Source organism: Ahaetulla prasina, chromosome 9 (genome assembly GCF_028640845.1).
Source record: "Ahaetulla prasina isolate Xishuangbanna chromosome 9, ASM2864084v1, whole genome shotgun sequence".
Taxonomy (NCBI): domain Eukaryota; kingdom Metazoa; phylum Chordata; class Lepidosauria; order Squamata; family Colubridae; genus Ahaetulla; species Ahaetulla prasina.
Window position 1 is genome coordinate 637223 of NC_080547.1, and position 17749 is coordinate 654971.

General features: G+C 54.5%; 4 protein-coding genes across 12 annotated transcripts in view; 3 read left to right on the forward strand and 1 right to left on the reverse strand.

The window, feature by feature from the left end:
• Positions 1 to 7081, forward strand: VAMP5 (vesicle associated membrane protein 5). The gene is made up of 4 exons (XM_058194258.1): positions 1 to 1039; positions 4641 to 4778; positions 5263 to 5633; positions 6948 to 7081. Exons 1-3 carry the CDS (start codon positions 1037 to 1039, stop codon positions 5455 to 5457), a joined length of 336 nt encoding a protein of 111 aa, XP_058050241.1. The 5' UTR covers positions 1 to 1036; the 3' UTR covers positions 5458 to 5633; positions 6948 to 7081.
• RNF181 (ring finger protein 181) lies at positions 6672 to 13718 on the forward strand. 3 transcript variants are annotated; one of them, XR_009156466.1, is made up of 6 exons: positions 6672 to 6827; positions 6948 to 7081; positions 7307 to 7422; positions 7519 to 7593; positions 7898 to 8025; positions 13544 to 13718. XR_009156466.1 is itself a non-coding variant. In XM_058194257.1 (5 exons), the coding sequence occupies exons 1-5, from the start codon at positions 6736 to 6738 to the stop codon at positions 7955 to 7957; spliced, it is 477 nt and encodes a 158-aa protein (XP_058050240.1). In that variant the 5' UTR covers positions 6672 to 6735; the 3' UTR covers positions 7958 to 8547. The 3 variants fall into 3 exon arrangements, 1 of the variants encoding a protein (XP_058050240.1); XR_009156467.1 differs by lacking the exon at positions 13544 to 13718 and adding an exon at positions 8595 to 8613; XM_058194257.1 differs by lacking the exon at positions 13544 to 13718 and having other exon boundaries at positions 7898 to 8547.
• TMEM150A (transmembrane protein 150A) lies at positions 9067 to 15995 on the reverse strand. 7 transcript variants are annotated; one of them, XM_058194252.1, is made up of 9 exons: positions 15553 to 15787; positions 14747 to 14944; positions 13731 to 13799; positions 12577 to 12624; positions 12383 to 12469; positions 12143 to 12210; positions 10909 to 11036; positions 10150 to 10327; positions 9067 to 9891 (listed from the first exon to the last, which is right to left on the reverse strand). In XM_058194252.1, exons 4-9 carry the CDS (start codon positions 12615 to 12617, stop codon positions 9650 to 9652), a joined length of 744 nt encoding a protein of 247 aa, XP_058050235.1. In that variant the 5' UTR covers positions 12618 to 12624; positions 13731 to 13799; positions 14747 to 14944; positions 15553 to 15787; the 3' UTR covers positions 9067 to 9649. The 7 variants fall into 7 exon arrangements, with proteins under 7 accessions (XP_058050235.1, XP_058050232.1, XP_058050237.1 ...); XM_058194249.1 differs by lacking the exons at positions 13731 to 13799; positions 15553 to 15787 and adding an exon at positions 15858 to 15995; XM_058194254.1 differs by lacking the exon at positions 13731 to 13799 and having other exon boundaries at positions 10150 to 10275; positions 15553 to 15794.
• LOC131203905 (uncharacterized) overlaps positions 15831 to 17749 on the forward strand; it is a 2945-nt gene continuing 1026 nt past the window's right edge. The window contains exons 1-2 of the mRNA XM_058194627.1: positions 15831 to 15967; positions 16110 to 16602. Coding sequence (XP_058050610.1) covers positions 15831 to 15967; positions 16110 to 16602 — 630 coding nt within the window. The remainder of the gene's footprint in view (positions 15968 to 16109; positions 16603 to 17749) is intronic.

Here is a 17749-nt window from a genome sequence, read left to right on the forward strand (position 1 = left end):
AATTATTTCCAGGGTTCCAGTGAGGGGAACTTTTGCTACAGAAGGTCATTGCATGGTAAAGAATTCCTGGTGGTTTCAAAGTTGTCCTTAGTGGGGTTTGATTCTCCTCCAAATGCCTGGAGGTGCTCTCCAGAAAGCCTCTTCCCCTCCCTCTCTGCCCAAGAGCCACAAGGGCAGGTGCAGAGAGGCTGCCCTTGCTCTGGCTTCCCTTTCTCTCGCAGGGACCCTTCGGGTCTCTCAGTTGGGGGGCAGCAGAGCTAGGAGGGAGGGAGGGCTGGCAGAGCTATGGAGGAAAATTGCCTCTGCCTGCCTGCCCTTCCAGTTATCCATCCCCACCCCCCAAAATGTAGCACTTGGAACCAGGACTGGGAACCGCAAGAATGGCCAAGAAAGCAGGGAAGCAGAAAGGCCGCCATCTTGACTGAGACAGAAATCTTCATGGATGGCCACAGAATTCACCCGATACTTGTTGGACATTTAGTCCACCGGAAGGTCCCACCTCAGATTCTGAGAAATCCCAGAATGGTGTTGAAGGACACCAGCCTGGTGGTGGGATGTTTAAGGTATCCAAAGCTGCTAAAGGCTTCCTGGAGAAGAGAATTTCAGCCCAGTGAGAAAATCAGAAGCCACAAGAGCGGGGAAACGGCGGCCGCCGGATCGCCTTTCCCGAAGGGCGCCTGCCGCGTCTCTGCCCGCTCAGCGGCCCCTGCAGCCCAAGCGGGGCAGGCGAGGCCGGCGCGGCTTCCGTTCGGAGCTCCTGAACGGTGAGATGCCCCCAGTCCGCTGGCTTGGAGCTCCGCCAGGTTCCGGGAAGCGGGGGATGGCGGCCCTCGACCCGCCTCCAGGCGAGCGCCGCATCCCGCCCCCGCGAGGCCCCTGGAGGGCGGCGAGCTGGCGAGCTTCCGAGCAGTAGCGGGTCCCGCCTACGCTCGCCCCCAGCCGGCCAGAGGACACTGCTCGGTCCGCTCCCGGAGGACTCAGCCCGGGTAGAGGCGCCGCCGGTCCGCTCCCGCCGCCGCAGCTCCCCTCGCCGGCCATGGTAAGTGCTTCGACGGCTGCCTCTGCTCAGCCAGGCGGGCTCGCGGGCTCCTGGGCCGGTGGAGCGGAGCGGAGCCCCGTTCCTCCGCGCCCGGTGCCCGGCTTGCCGGCTATGACCCATGCGTGATCTAGGGGGCTGGCCGGCGTCCTTGAGGCGTCCCAATGCCCCGGCCGAAGAGGCGGTCTGGGGTTGGGCAGAGGCCGTTGGGGCAGAACCTGTTGCCGGCCTCGGAGCTTCTCAGTCGCTGGCCACGGCCGCTCCCGGACTGTTCAGCTGGGCCCGTGGGCGGCCGTTCGGCTGCGGGAGAAGGGCGGCCGTCTGCCCGGTCCAGGGAGCGGTAGAAAGGCCGGCTCCGCCTCTGCTCCGGTGGCCATGCTCCGGCAGCTGCGGCCGCGGCCTTCCTAGACGGGGCGGTCCGGCTGGCCTTGCCCGGTAAGCCCCGGAGGCTCCTCGGTCCGCTCTTAGAGCCGGCCAAGGCGCAGAAGCTCCTCCTTCCGAGGCCGGCGCTGGGGAAATTCCCCGACGCCTTTAGAGGGTGGAAAGCCCCCGTTGAGCAAGCGCGGCCAGCTCGGTCTCCATGGCAAGCGGGCAACCGTGTATGGGAGGATGAGGAACGCTCGGAGAGGCCGTTCTGGTGGGGCGTCCGGCCTGGAGCCCCTCTCGCTCCGGAGACCCACCTGGCGCCAAGGCCCTCCGGGTAAAAGGCCAATGTGCCCGCAGCTGCTAGCCTGGCGGAGGAAGGGCGGCCTTTCGCTTCCTCCACTGCAAACACGCCCGCAACCCCCAGGAAACTCGCCTCTCTCCCCCCTCGCTCGTGGGAAGGAAGATGCGGGGCAAGAAAACAGGCGGTGCCCAAATACGGAGCTCAGCCCCCTTTCAGATCCCCCTCCTCCTGTGGGGAGCTCAGCCTGAAGCCCTAAGTTCGACTTCCAGCAAAACTGCCTGTCCGAATTAAGCAACCTTTCAATGGGTGATCACTATAATTAATTTAAATGAATTCTAAGTAAACTGCATTGGTTCTGACCCCACTGTTTTTGGTACTGCACACCCGGGATTCCCTTTCAATTGGAAGTGAAAGCCCAAGAGAACGAAGAGGCCACTCAGTGCTCTCCAATCAGCCATGTTAATGGACTCCTGGGGAAGTTGTTAGACATCTGTTGGGCACCAGGTTGCCCACCCTTCCCCCCTGCCACCCCAATCATGTGCAAGAGAACAATGGCGACCCAGACTGGTCATATTCCTTCCATTGTCCGAGTCCAGACCATTGTGATACCAGCTTTCAGTCGCCACTGTTTGTCTAGTGCCTGCACTCAGGGCCTGTGCCCTGCGGAATTGGCCTCTGCCCATCTGCAGGGAAGGGAGCCTGTCCAGCCAAGGAGGGAGAGCAGCTTCCCTGCCATGAGCCTGTCTCCCCCTCCCCTTGCTGTTTTCAGAAGTGAAGCTCTCAGGCGGCTGCTTGTCTGCTGCCCAGTTGCTTCCTCGCTCCAAGTCCTCTACGTGAGGCATCTGGCTGCCTTCAAGTTAATTTCTCCTGCCCTCAGGAAGCCACTGCTTCCTGGCAGGAGCTCCCCAGGGCTTTCCTTACCTCCTGTTAGCCAAACGCCCGAGGAGTTGGCCCTTCCTTTGGAACAAGGACGCTGGTTCCCAGGGGGAATGTCTGAAAGCTTTCTGTCAAGGATCCTTGCATACACTTTAAGGCACTTGGAAAACGCATTCTTTGCACAAGAGGAGATCACAAAACAATGTTAAATCTTGCTCAAATCAACTTGGAGAAACAGATGGGGGAGCCATGCCGCTAGCCAAAGTTCTTTTCCTTGGAAAGCCCCAGAGGGCCCAGGCCGGCTCAGAGGCCTCCCAGACTGTCCTGCGTCATCTCCTCTCTTGCTGCTGCTGCTGCACTTCAGCCTTGGCTTGGCTGCCTGCTCTCCTCTGGCTCCCGTCCACATGTTGCCGAGGAAGACTTAGGAAAGGCAGGGGTGTCAGATGACCAATGCTAGAGAAGGCTGTGGTCGTCTTCCCAGAGTCCAGGCTGAGTGTCAGTCACAGGCAATCAGTAGATATGGATGGGTATTTACAGCAAGGAAGCCAGGCGTGTGGATAGAGAGGCGTTTCAGAGGGAGCGCCATGGCAGAGTTAAAGGGAACCGCAATGGCCAGCTGTGGGTTCCAGAACCCCTACGGCAGTGATGGCGAATCTTTTTGCTGTCGTGTGCCAAAAGAGGGGAAGGGCCTTCTCTGTGGGGGCTCCCACCCTCTGGAACGAACTCCCCCCAGGACTCCGTCAACTTCCGGACCTCCGAACCTTCCGTCGCGAGCTCAAGACGCATTTATTCATCTGTGCAGGACTGGCTTAGATTTTAAATTCGTAGATTTTAAATTTATAGGGGTTTTAAATTTGGTTTTAAGATTGATATTTATATTTTTAATATTTGGCATTAGAATAAGTTTTTTAATAGTTATTTTAATTGTATATACATGTTTTATGTGCCTGTGAACCGCCCTGAGTCCTTCGGGAGATAGGGCGGTATATAAATTTGAATAAATAAATAAATAAATAAATAAAAGTGGGGGGAGCGTGGGGGAGTCACACATGCACATGCCCACACCCAAAATTCAATGCACCCTGAGCCCGCATGTGAAACCCCTTCCACGCTCCCACGCTTTTGGCACATGATGGTTTGGTGGGCCCGGTAGACCCATTTTTTGCTCTCCCCAGGCCCCACACCCTCCGGAGGTCACCCGCATTGCAAGTGATCGGAGAGTGGGGTCCCCCTTCTCCTGCCACCAGGAAGGAAGGAAGGTTGACATTCTGATTTCCATTAAGCCATGAGTTTTACTGGATTACTCTGGACCATGTCATAAACCATTCTTTTAAGTTTATTGTAAGGACAAATAGTGAGGAAAGAAACAAGTTTCATTTATTCATTCATTCATTTATATCCCACCTTTATTATTTTTACAAATAACTCAAGGTGGCGAACTTATCCAACACACCTTCCTCCTCCTATTTTCTCCACCACAACCCTGTGAGGTGGGATCAGGTTGAGTCAGTCACCCAGCCGGCTTTCATGGCTCAAGCGGGACTTGAACTCAGAGTCTGGTGCTTTCTAGCCTGGTGCATTAACCACTAGACCAAACTGGCTCCCAAATGTTACATGTGTGGTACCTGGAGCACTCAAAGGGAAAGGTAAATACAAGAGATCAACAAGGAATGTATGTCTGGGATGTTTAAATGCTCTGCCTCCATTGCCTTTGCTCATCTTCTACTTAGAAAGAGACGCATGCTGGCCCTCCAGCAGTTTCCCTTTCAGGGAAGGGAGCATTCTGGAGCATGCCCGGAATGCTCACCTGGGGGTGCAGAAGTGCCTCGCAGGCATCCTGAGCACACCTGGCTGCTGTCTTGTGAGTCGCAGGGTCATCAGAGAAGACAGTCCAGGACCATCACATTGGTGTCAAAGAGGCGCCTTCCAGCTAATCCGCTTGAGCTTCCCTGGGACAAGGCAACTAGGCCTTCCTCCTTGGGTCTCAAGGAATGTCTTCTTGTACCAAGCTGGGGGAATGAGCCCCAATCTCACCTGAGACCAACCTGTCCCCTTCTGCAGGCTGAGAACCAGTTGAAGCAATGCCAGCAGGAGGCTGAGGAGGTGACAGAAATCATGGTACACAACTTCACCAAGGTGCTGGACCGCGAGGGCAAGCTTAGCCAGCTGGATGAGCGGGCTGATGAGCTTCGTAAACAGGTATGGAAGGTGATGTGGGGACTGGGTGGGACAGATAGGATGACCAGCAAGTTCTTTGTCCAGAGCCTTGCAAGGGCAGCTGGACAACCAGTTGGGCCTACCTGCCAATTGGAATTCCAGTGGGGCCAGGCCCAAGGAACATAGAACAAGGTTGGAAGGGGCCTCAGAGGTCTTCTAGTCCAACCCGTGGCTTGAGCGGGCAGAAAGACACCCACCCGTTTCATTTTTGGAAATCTCCAGGCAGAGCATTCACAACTCCAGCAAACAGTTCATTGATTAATTATTCCCACTGTCTTGTTTCCTGAATTTTAGTTTGGATGATCATGTGACCATGGGAATGTTGCAGCAGGCTTAAGTGTGGAAAAGTCACTTTTTCCAGTACCGTTGTAACTTCAAAGAGTCACTAAACGAACGGCTATAAGTGGAGGACTATCTGAATTCATCAGAATGAAATTGCAATTGTCTCCCATTGTTTTTTTTTTAGAGTTCTACTTTCACCAAGACCACAAAGACACTGGCCCAGAAGAAACGCTGGGAGAATGTGAGATTCAAGATCATCCTGGTGGCCGTGGTTGTGGGAGTTGTCTTGCTCATCGTCTCAGCCATCATCCTCTACTTCACTCTCTCTGCACCTGGGAACCAGGCGGCTCCAGCACAGACCAGCGCTGGTGGAGACTGAGCTGCTGATCATCTTCCCAAGCTTCCAGGGGTGCTGGGCATCGGGGCTTGGCTAGGACCTGGCAGCGGCCTTGACCCCTTCGTTTCTCATCATGGCAAGCAAGCCGATGGAGAAAGGAAGCAAAGGGCACAGCCCCCTCCATGTCCACGGCCTCAATGCCAAGAAAGACTCTGGAGGTGTGAACAAAGGAAGGAAGGAAGGAAAACTCTGCCTCCCTGCTTGTGTACTTCCTGCTCCATTGTCCCCGACCAGAGACGGGTTATTCCCATAGCAAGGCCTTGTGCAGTCTTGGGCTTCAGCAACTAAACTGGGGCCAAAGTCCAGGCCTTGCATCCCCTTCCTTTGGCCCTTTGGTTAGGAAAGGCTCTGCTCCCAGGCCAGGGGCAGAGCTTTGTCCCTCTCAGATGCTGCTGCTGCCCGCCCCAGCTGTGCTTGGTGAAGGGGTCTCCCCATCTTCTGCCCCTAGGCGGAAGGCGTATCCCGCTACTACTGCCATTTGCAATCCGTCACCTGGAGAGGTTTCATCCCAGTCTCGTGGAGGAGACGGTGGACAGTCCACTTGCACACATTTTGGTGCAGGAAAAGGATTTCTGAACCATTATTAAACCTTTCAGAGTTCGTTCTGCTCTTTCTGCCTTCCCTTGGTGGGAAAGTGGCCCTGGGGAGCCCTAACTGGCCTGGGGCCCAAATGTGCCCTTCTTGGGACAGGAGCTTTGGGGTCCCTTGTCCTCTGAGCCCCCAAAGTGCCCACCACTAACTTGCCTCACTCACACTCCAGAACTTGCTCGAAGCAACTTCAGCATTAGAGGAAGGGGGAGGGCTTCTCCTTGGGGGCCCCCATCTGAGCTCCTGGGAGCCGCGCCGCCCTCTCAAACGCCCCGCTGGCTGGATGGGGGCGGCCTGGCTTAGCTTCGCTGGCCCGGAGGGAGAGCCTCTCCGCCGGACGGGGCTTCAGCAAGCAGGAGGCGGCCCCTTTGCCTGCGGACTGGCCCCTCGCCTGCCAAGCGGCGGCTCCGGAGGGCCTCGGGGGCGCCTTCTCCGCGGAAGGGAGATGTCCGTCCGGCTCAGGCGGCGCAGGCCGAGATCCCGCCACCAGATCAGTTGCAAAGCGGGAAGCTGGACGGGGCCGGGAACCCTGCGCCTCCGGGGCGCCTCGGAGACTTTCGCTGCCCCTGAAACGCTCCGAGACCCTCGGATCCCCACGGGAAGGGGGCGGGGCAAACGCCGGATTGCCCGTCCAATGAGGGCGCGGGGCGGGGCCTGCCTCCAGTCCCGGCCATGGCGTCCTACTTCGACGAGCACGACTGTGAGCCCGGAGCCCCGACGGGAGACCCGCTGCCGCCTCGCCGCGCCCTGCTGGAGCTGGCCAGGTCGGGGGGGCGGGCGGGCGGGCGCTGGGGGACAGGAGCGCCGCCAGGCCGAGCCGGGAGTTCTCCGTCCGGTTCCCCCCCTCCCCGGGCGGGCTGACGGCTCCCCTTCCGCGCCTGCAGGTCTCTCTTCCTCGGCTTGGAGATCGACGTGGGCGCCGTGCAGGGCGGCGACTGGGATCACCGGCTGCCCCCGCCCGCCGCCAGGAGCGCCGTGGAGGGGCTGCCCGAGGTGCGGGTCGACGCCCCGCAAGCAGGTGGGCCAGGGGCTCTCCCGGGGGAGGGAGGGAGGGAGGGAGGGGCGGGAGCGGCTCCTGCCGGCGAGGGCTCCTTCCGAAGCTTCCGGAGAGCAGAGGCGGAGCCCCGGAGGGAGGAAGGCCGGGCTCTCCGGGGCGGCTCCCGGCCGGGATGGGGGGAAGAGGAAGGCGATGCATCCGGTTTGACGCGCTCTTCTTCCTCGGTCCTGCCCGCCCGGCGCTCAGCGAAGGGGCTCCGGTGCCCGGTGTGCCTGCTGGAATTCGAGGCGGAGGAGGCGGCGAGGAAGATGCCCTGCCAGCACCTCTTCCACGCCGGCTGCCTCCTGCCCTGGCTCGGAAAGGTGAGGCGCGGACAGGGAGGGAGGGGGGAGGCAGCCCCCCCCCCGGAACTCCAACCCCCGGGGCAGGCACTGAGCCTCCCCCCCTTTCCTGCCTAGACCAATTCCTGCCCGCTCTGCCGCCACGAGCTGCCCACCGATGACCAGGAATACGAGGAGTACAAGGAGGAGAAGGTGAGGGGGGGGGGCTCCCTGCCTGGCCTGCTAGGAGGGGGCTGTGGGGGAGCTGTGCCCATCCTGGGGCTGTTGGTTGCTGCGTTCCGGGTGGGTCAGGCTCAGCTTTGAAGGAAGGGAGAATTGGTGGGGGAGACTTCTGCCCTCTCCCCCCCCATCCCCTTTGCCTGGCTTCCCCTTCTAGTGCAGCAGGAAGCGGGGAGGCAACCGTGGCTCCTGGCTTCTCTCTGCTGCAAGGCCTGGGATGGGGGATATGTGGAAATTTGGGGTCCATGGAACAAACGCCTCCATTTTAATCCTCAAGGTTCGGAGGCAGCAGCAAGTGCACCGACTGGAATATCTCCATGGCGCGATGTACACGTGACCCCCCCCCCCTTGCCTTGGTCAGCAGGGATGTCCCCAGTCGCAAGAGGGGCGAGAAAAGCAGCCCTCGTAAGTGACGCTGTGCGCCCACCCAACCTCCTCAATGCTTTTTCTAAGCAAGTCCTCAAATAGGCAGAGCTCAGTGAGTTTTGAAAAATAAAAATAGTCCAAGTCTTTGTTATCAACCCTGAGGTCCTTTGGCCTTGTTGGAGCAGAGATGAGGGCAACTGCCTCCTACAATGGGCTATGGGCAAAAAAATAGCAGCCTTCGGTGTGTTTCTCTCCACCCTTTCCCACTTATCCTTATGTCACATCCAGCCAGATTAATTCCCAGAAGTGGCTGCAGGTGAGAATTTAGGCTGCGGCTGTTTCTCCCTGAAAGCTGTGCCAGCTGAGCCGTCACATGGGGGGGAGAGAAGGCAAGCTGCCAAGGAGAAAAACCATGTGAAGGGCCATCTATCTAGAAAACACATAATAAACATAAAAACAAAATGTTAAAATACAGTGTAGGACAATCTATGTAATTCCCAGGATCAGGAAGCCGCCTTTCCCCAAGATCTGCCTCTGTTAATTAAACTGCATTGCAGAGATGTTGATTTGGCTGCTTCTTAAGTAACCCGGAATTTGGGTTAATTAAGGGCAATGGGTCGGGTTCTTGAAGTTCCCTCCGGAGGACGAGTTTATCTTGACCTGCCAGCTGATCTGGAGATGCCCAACAACCATCGTGGTCCAGAGAGCAGCAAGTTGTAGCACTTTTACCAAGCTTGGAGACCATCTTACATCAGCAACATTTTTGTTTCTCTTACAACCCTTCTGACTTTGCAGAAAAAGGAATGATTCTGTCGCCCAACTCTGAATCCAATATGGGAAAGCAGGAGGAATTTCTCTGTAAATCTAGGGCATTTTTCTGGGCAAAAGTATGAGTGGGTTATCATGTATGTGCGCTGCCCAGATGTTGAGCCAACTTTTGGTTTGGGCAAAATCTGCATTTAAGAGGAGTCCTGGGGAGGCAAACATCTCTTGACTTTCTGCTGCTTGGGGGTTTTGTGGCAAGGGGAAGTTCTCCCCTCCCCCCCCCAACACAGAAACACTCTTTACACCACACAGCAGTCTTCCTCTGATAGCTCTTTTTATATAGGTAAAGATACAAAAAAGTTCTACAAAATATCAAACCACTTTACCCAGGGCTGAAGAAATGAACTCTGTATGAGGTTGGGGGTGAAAATGGCGGAGGTACTCTCTTTCTCATATTTTTATTTTCTTAACAAGAGGGGGAGGTGTATTTCCACCAGCACAGGGAACATCCCCAAATAAACTTGCTTCTGCAGCTTAAGCAACTCTTGCCTCGAAAGAAGAAGGGGTGGCAGTGAGGCACAATTTTCGCCAGAGGAACCTGGGTTCTTGGGTACCCCAGCACACACACAAGAGCACACTTTTGGCTTGGAGGCACTCCCTGAAGGGCGGCAAAAGATCCAGCAGAGAAAGCGCTTCAAGGTGTCCTTACGCAAAGGCTGGGCAAAGAGATCCTTGGAACTTCTCTGGATATTTGGAAAATGAACAATTTCTCAGAAGGGCTTAGGCAGCAATATATTCTTTTAAAAAACAGTCCTGGTATAAAAATTGCCAGAAGAAAAGACAGCCTGCTAGAGCAGCGGAGATGGTGGGGTGAACCTACCCTCTCCCCCACCTCATATCATATCATGGCAATGCTCTCCGGGTGGCAGTTCAGGTGGGTGGAGGTGCTGCTGCTGCCCGGAGACTTGCAGCCTCGGCCACTGGAGTGCTGCAGGGTGGCCACCAGGGTCTCGTTGGAGATGGCACCAAACTCGTAGCTGAAGGTTCCATAGAAAACGAGAATGTCGATAACGAAGACCCACTCGCAGATGGCAGCCAGGTGCTGCAGGAGGAAGCTCTCGTGGATAAAGAAGATACCACCTGTAGCGGAGTCAAGGGAAGGTCAGGGGAGAAGATGGCCTTGCCCAGGGGATGCCAGGTGCCCAAGCACGGAAGCCGAGGGTGGCGCCGATCCCAGGGACTGGATCTGGGCAGGACACAGTCCTGCTGCAAGGGGGAGATGGGTGCTTCTGAGAGAGCACAGGGGCGAAGGTTGAAGGAGAAACGGGGCAAGGGGGCTCTTGGGCACAGGGGCCTTCTCAGCCTCTCCCCAAACAGCAGGTTGCCAGAAAAGGATACTGAGAACAAGAGAGACGAAGGCCATGGTGGAGAGGAAAACGCGTAGATGGGCCATCCAGAAGTCCAGGGCAGAAACAGCCGTGTGATAGGACAGGAAGCACTGGAGGCAGACGAAAAGCAGGCCAGCTGGGAAGGCAACACCAGCTCCGATGTAGTGAAGAGATTTGGCATAATCCACCTGGAGGCAGCGGGAAGCCCAAATAGGATGGTTCCTCTTGTGCCTCTGCGAGCCAGCTTTGCCTCAGCAGCCCATTGGGCAACTTGGACAAGGGCCAAAGTGGGGGCTTCGTGCCCAGGATGAGTCTGGCTCCAATGAAGCCACAGAGGCAAAAAGCAGCTATTGCCTTCGGGGAACAGAAACCTCTTGCAACATCAGCACAAGCAACGCAGCAATAGGTCGAACGGCCAACCCAACTGATGCATCCACTCCACCCTGGCAATGCCGAATGGCCTAGCTAAAGAGGAGTTCAGGCCTGGCAACTTTCTGGCAGCTCTGCATTTGCAAAAGCGTCCCTTGTGGGATGTACCAGACTGGCTTTGGTCATTAGAGCAAAAGCAGCATTACAGTGGCATTATTGCTATCTTCAAGCCGAGCGAGTTCCCTGCTCAAGCTTTTGTTGAAGAATGGGAACTAATCTGCCATGTGCTTCTCTCTGCTCCGGAAAGGCCAAATAGCCACCAAAGAGGTCCCTCAGGGCCAGGAAGCGAAAACAGCTCATAGCAAGCCTAACCTTGGAGACAAATCTTCTCTCAACCAACCTGAAAATTTCCAACCACCACCAGGCCAGCTGCGTTGGTGCAACCGGTGACAAGGGCTGCTGTATTCACCCCGGAAGCTTGTCTTTGCTCCAGGAGTTGCCCGTAGCGCAGGAAGCAGATGATGGCCACTGAAACGGGAGAGAGAGAGAGAGAGAGGCATGTCAAACCCAGCATGCAAAGCAGAAGAACAACTGCTGGGCTCTCCGAGGAATGACCTTCCTAAGGACAAAAGTCCACAGGGACATGCACAACATGGCAGCCAAAACCAAGCCCGCCATCATAAGCCTTAATATATTATATGAAGCTAGCTGGCTGACTTATCAAGACAAACTGAAACTTGGCATGTTGCCAAAACCAGGCCATGCAAAAAAACAACACTGCAGGTTTTATGACCGTGAATTCCAATGAGCGCAATATTCCAGTGAAAAGATAAATGGGGCAGGAGAAGGATCTGGATGCACAAAAGGGGTGCTTGAAGTATAAGTTGCCAACAACATGTATAGAAGTGATACAGTTGATCAGTTTCCATCCGTTTTTCCTTGTCTGGCCTTCAGATACCTTTGGAAAATAGCTTGACCCCCTTCCTCCTCTCTGTGGCAGCCCCTCAAATATTGAAACACTCCTATCGCGTCTCCCCTGGTCCTTCACTAGACTTGCCAATTCCTGCAATCTTTCATTGTATGTTTTAGCCTCCAGTCCCCTAATCATCTTCGTTGCTTTTCTCTGCACTCTTTCTAGAGTCTCCACATTTTTTCACAGTATGTGTCAAAAGAATCTGAATATCTTGATCAATCAAAACTTGGACATGAGCCAGCAGTGGGACACAGGGCAAAAAGAGCAAAGGCTGCATCAATAGGCATAATGTCAAGCTTAAGAGAAGTTACTGTAATGCAAATCCAGAGTATTGTGCCCAATTCTGGCCACTGCGTTTTGGCAAAGACTTTGAGGGAAGAGTGGGTTCCCGGAGGAAAAGCCGCAAAGGAGGAGCTACTTGGAAAGCTTACTTGATGAAGAGAAGATACCTGCTGTTCCCTCACCCTGCTTCCTGCACAGCCCAGACCCTGCTGACCTTCAGGAAGCCCCCAGTATGCTAAGATGATTGAATTAAGGGTGTAAGTTTTGTTCTGCCTGGGATCAGCAGTTGCTCACTGAGTGGCAAGTGGGCAGCGGCCACCCTGCCACTGGCTTCTTCACTCACTAATGAAACTGGGAAAAAAGGGAAATGAATACTTACCCAAGAAAGCTCCAATGTTCCCAATAAGGCTGAAGAGACAACTTTCAGGAGGGTAAGTGCCACATTTACTAAAGGGCAGGAAAAGAGCATTAACACAAGATGGGAAACCAGCACCTCGTCCTACACACTTCCTTTGAAACCGCCCGATTTGGAAACTGCCTGGCACCATTTCACGAGGCCACATCTGGAGCAGCAGATGCAGCCGCCGGCTCATCCTCCATGAGCTTCTTTCCACCTCACCTGATCAAAGGGACATCTTCCAAGGTGCAGCAGCTTTTGGGGTAGCCGTGCTTGGTAGAATCAGCAGAACAAGACTCGTTGTATGACCTGCAGCCATTTGGATAGATTAAGTGGCATTCTGAGATGCTCCAGGAAAAAGAGACCCCTGTGCCCTCCTTTCTCCCACTGCCCTCCTGCTTTCCAGCACAACTCACCAGTTCTCAACAGGGCACACATGGTGGTTCATGACTGCCATGGCATAGCTAGAAGCAGCAAAATGGAACAAAATAGATGGTAAGACAGCAATAATTGGGTAAGCCTGAAAATAAGCACTGCAGTTCCCTAATGTTTATGGAAGTCTGTATTAGTCTCTCTTTCTCTCTCTCTCTCTTGGCTTTCCAACTGATTTCTCAAGGTTCTCAACCAATCAAAGCAACAATATCAAATCAGTTGAACAAACTCCTTTAATTCCCCCAGTATAAATTCCACCGAAATGGCAGAGGCCTCCTTGTGTGAAGGAAATCCCAAGTGGTTCACATCACCAGGCCCACAACGTGTTTAGAAGAAACCACTTTCACTTCCCAAGTGCCAGTTCAGCGAGACTGAAAGTTACAGAAAATGGCCACGATTAGGGCACGTCTCTCATTCACCTGCAACTGCTCATCTAGGCACTGTTCATTGGTCTTTCCCTATAGGCCTTCCAGCCCCTGGCCCACTAAGGACATACAGGCAAGATTCAGTACAACCCATTATCTAGAGACTGGAAACCTCTATTCCTGAAAAACAAGAAAATTTCAGGAAACCACAAGACCTTATAGGAATTTCAGTCTCAACTGAGTTGGGCCATTTGCTCAGAAAACTGGCCCACCTGGAATGAACACTGAAGCCACCACCACGCTTTCCAAGCAGCCTTAAGGAGACCAGATACGAACGTGACCTTTGCCTGACACCCCATAGCCAACTTTGGTTGCTTAAGTTTGCCAGATTAGTCCTTTGAGCATGTAGGTTAACAAAAAAGTTCCGCCCAAGATGTCCACTAAAGATTTTGGGCTTGGTCTTTTTTGAAACTTGGGTCCAGAGGAAATGCTTCAAAAAAACCTGTTGCTGTAATCACAAGAAAGTTCTCCACTGGGCTTGCGTCATTTGGTTTCACCAATTCTGTATTTTGTCTCCCAAATGTAGAGCTGTGGAGCACCCCAAAGCCATGAAGGTCTACTTGAAGGGAAACCAACACCTAACCTTTGCACTGTTTTGTTCTCCCTAGGCCATGCTTTCCATATCATTCAATTACATCAATGCAAACATTTTGGACCAGCTTAGAAATAATTGATGCCAAATAAATAGAAATGGGAGTTATTGTCTGTCTCACCTTGCTGATCTTGGCTGACCTACTGTAGAAAACTAGGCATAGTCCTAGGGAGTCCTTTCAAGCTGTTGGCTAGACAAGATGTGCAAGACAGAAATGCAAACCATTTACTGGATGGATTGCAACTTTAGACCCCCAAAGTTGAGCCTCTTTTTTTGAGATATAAATTATTTCTCGCCATTTGAATTTTGGCAACTGGTGTAATATGAGCCCCAGGATTAGGGTTCCTGACATCCTGTGTAAATGTTTAGTAGTGACTTAAAACAAAAAGAGACAAGGGTGCATTTGCAATGGTTTTTCCCACAGACAAATTAGTGTAAAACTACAAGTTTATTTCAGATATGATTGCAATTAATTTACAAAGAGCCACAACAAGAACTTTATGCTTCAGAAAATCTTTTATCTGTTCAAATTTCACATACATATCTTTTTAAAAATATTTCTTCACTAAAAAATCAGTAACAATATTTAAAAGGGCTCTTGCAAGGCTGGACCAGCCCAAGCAACTATTGTACTCGCATACCCTCAAGAGCTTCAGAATAAATGTAGCCCTGATGTGCACAGGTGAGCCACATTAGTTAACCTGGCACTGAAAGGTGGCCCACAGAAAGCGTGGGACCTGTCAATGGAAGCTGTGGCTAAGCCAGGCCTTGAGGCTGCTGGGGCAGAAGGAGGGAGTAGCCACAAACAATCCCTTCCAGAGGAGACATGAGCTACGCTGATCTGGCTTTGGTCTCTTTATGGTCTCCAGCACGTTCAGTACCAACTCATTCAAAAGGCAGAAAACCACGCAGCAACCATGTTCCTCCGTCATTGCAAGTCATGATTTGCCAACACATTTGCTAAGTCACCTTTTGGGAAACAATTCTGCCAGCAGGTACACAAGAGAATTGCTGATACAACCCTGCAGCTCAGGGAATAGCAGAGGAACCTGATGCTTCTCTGCAGGAGGAAACAAAGCATGCCAGAGGCTCCACCCCCTTGTGTGTGACCCAGCTACAATTCACAACAGCTCTTACACAATCCATATTCCAGTAATTGAGAAGGTAGAGAGGCTGATAGGGAGGATGATCCACGCAGTCATTAGTGGGTGCAGAAGGGAGACCCTTAAGAGGGGGAGGGGGGAAGAGAGGAAAAGGGATGGGAGGGGCGGGATGGGAGGGGGGGGACCCAGCTATAGCCCAAGGCCTCCAGCTGGAACCATCCAAAGGCACCTCCTGGAAGAGAAGCAGGAGAAAAAGATGGGTCAGTCAGTGTCAGCCCTTCCAGGAAACGGGAGTAGATGAATCTGAGGGGCCTTACTCCAAGAATGCCACCCAAGGCCTTTCAGGTTTTGCCCCAAGTCCCAGCAGAATCCCTTCAGGCCAAGGTCTACGGAGCTTCTCCGTCCTCCAGGTCCTGGTTATCCCAAAGGTGCTTTTTCAAGAGGCAACTGGGCTTTCTGGTTTTTCTTTGAAGACGTTTTGCTTCTCCTCCAAGAAGTTTCTTCAGCCTCCCCACCATCCAGTCAGCGCTGAAGCAGCTTCTTGAAGAAGCAAAACATCTTCAGGGAAAACACAGTGGAGGTGATGGATTGATTAAGGGATTGGATCTGGTGGACGGAGGGTGCTAACACTGGACAGGAGCCAGTAACCAAAGGCCTCCCAAAGGGACAAGAAGGGCAAAAGCAAAGAGGGTCCGAGGAGGCCTTACAAATAGCTCAGGAAGGCAGGCAGAGAAAGAGGCTCCAACTGAAAGCAGCTGCCCAGAGGAGCCACCAGAGATGAGGCGCCTTCTTAAATGAACCATGCAAAGAAAGAGGGGCCGGCTGCCTCTTCCCGCATACCGGCCCATGGCGGCGCTCCACCCTACCGGCCCCGGCTAGCTCCAGCACTCCCGGCCGGCCGCGTCGCTCGGCCCCCGTCCAGAAGGCCCCTTCAGCGGGCTCCCCGCTGCCGGCGCCAGGCCCCGCCAGCTCTGCCCGGCCCCTCTCCGGGCCAGACGCGGGAGGCGCCCCGCCGGCAGAGGCTCCGCGTGGGCGACGAGATAAGGGCGCGGCGGCGGCGGCGGCGGCGGCGGAGGCTGGCCGGGCCCCTAGCCGGCTCTCGGAGGAAGGAGGCAGGGATGCCGGGCCGCGCTCGCTTCCCTTACCGCTCGCCGCCGCCGCCCCTGCCGGACGGAGCGTTGGAGGCCAGGCCGGTCCCGGCCGCCCGCTCGCTCGCTCGCCGCTTTCCCGGCCGGCCGCCCGCCCAGCTGACCAGGCGGGGCCCGGGCTGCAGCCGGCGGGGAGGGGGCGCGCGCGGGGCGAGCTGGGAGGAGCCGCCGCCGCTCTCCCGGCCGCGGCCTCGGAGCCGAGCGGGGGTTGGTGGGGGGTTTCGGGGGGGCTCTTGCTCGGCCGGGCAGCCTCGGGACCGGAGTCGGGAGCCGCGCCAGGCAGAAGCTCTCGGGACGCGCCGCGCTCGGCCATGGCGAAGCGGCCTCGGCTGACGGACCGTGGCGGGGCAGGCGGGCCCGGGCCGAGCCGGAACCGGAGCCGGAGCCGGCCCGCTGGGCTGGGGAGGATGGCTCGGTCGTGGATTGCGCCTGCGCTCTGCAGCCTGGGCGTCGTGAGGGGCTGCGCGTGAGTTGTTCAATAAATGGCGATCCAGCACTTTGGCTTCAGCGCCGCTTCGATCGGCCGCTGCCTCGGACTTTCCCCGCAGGGGGACGTGGAGCGCTCGGCCTCTTGGATCCACTTCGGGCAGTTTCGGCTTCGAGCAAGCGGATGTTGGGCCGCGGCAGCCCCGAGGATGCCCGGGAAGGAGCATCCCCCACGGACCGGCTAAGCAGATCCGAGCCGGGACTAGGTGTCCCTGTAGGGGAGCTCGAGGTCACTCCTACCCTCCCCCCGAATAAGGTAGGTTGGGGGGAGAAGGAGGGGAGGGACCGGTCCCAAGCTGCCCCCCCCACCCCCCCACCCCGCTCCTATGGCCGAGCCAGGGGCGCTGCTGCTCGCCCGGGGTGGGGTTTCCCAGCTGCTTTCAAGCGCGGCTGTGCTTGACCCTGGGTCAAAATGTGCTAAAACATGGTTTATGGCCATCCAACTCAATCAAGTAACTGTGGGTGGCTTACCGTTCTAAAATTATAAAACAATGTAAAAGACATTTTTTAAAAAATCCATAAAATAAGTGTAAACCGAAAACCTGGTGACTAATCAATTAACAGTGCAGAGAAGTACTTGGGTCCTTCCCACCTTCTGAGCCCCCCCCCCCAGCTAGAGAGCCAGGTTGGGTCTCTTCGGAAAGGCCAGCAGGGTCTTTTAGCTGTTCTAATGGGGGGCGCATATTCCATCAGGCAGGGCCCACTGTAGAAAAAGTCCCTTTCCTTCCTCTGGTTCCCACCACTTCCCACCACCAGGCATCTGCAGCCTGGCCAATCTTAGATCAGATTGGATGGGTAGAAACTCTTGGAAGAAGACTGGCCCTCAGGAAGCCCTTACAATCAAAAGCTGTTTCCCTACCGGGTCATGGGAAATGATACACCAGGAACTTTATTTTACTAACAGGTTTGATGTACAACAGGTATCTTTGTGGGCATAGGACAGCTTGCATCTTTCAATGCAAATTTACATGGCAAAGAGCATGAAGTGACAAGGGGAGGCAATGGATATATTGTATCTCTGGAAAGTGACATTAAAGGATGTACCAGATCTGAAGCATCTTGTGGAGTGAAAGTGAGGAAAACCTGCACGGAAGTATGTTTAATTGTGAACAAAAGATCTAAAAGAAAGAGCAAAATCATGCATTGTAGGCGGTTGTGGGTGCACTTAAGAGAACAGCGATAATGAAAACCAAAACCAAATAAAAGGTTTGGGGAAAATTGTGCAGCATTCTAAGTGGCTGGATTCAGAGGAACAAATTCTGTCAAGTGATGTGAATGGATGGATAGGAACTAAAGGGAAAAAAACAAGCAAAAGTTATTGGACTTTTCCAAAATTTCAGAAAGGAGCAGAAAGAGGTTGACACCACCCAAATCGATTCTTAATATAGGCCTTATATTATTTT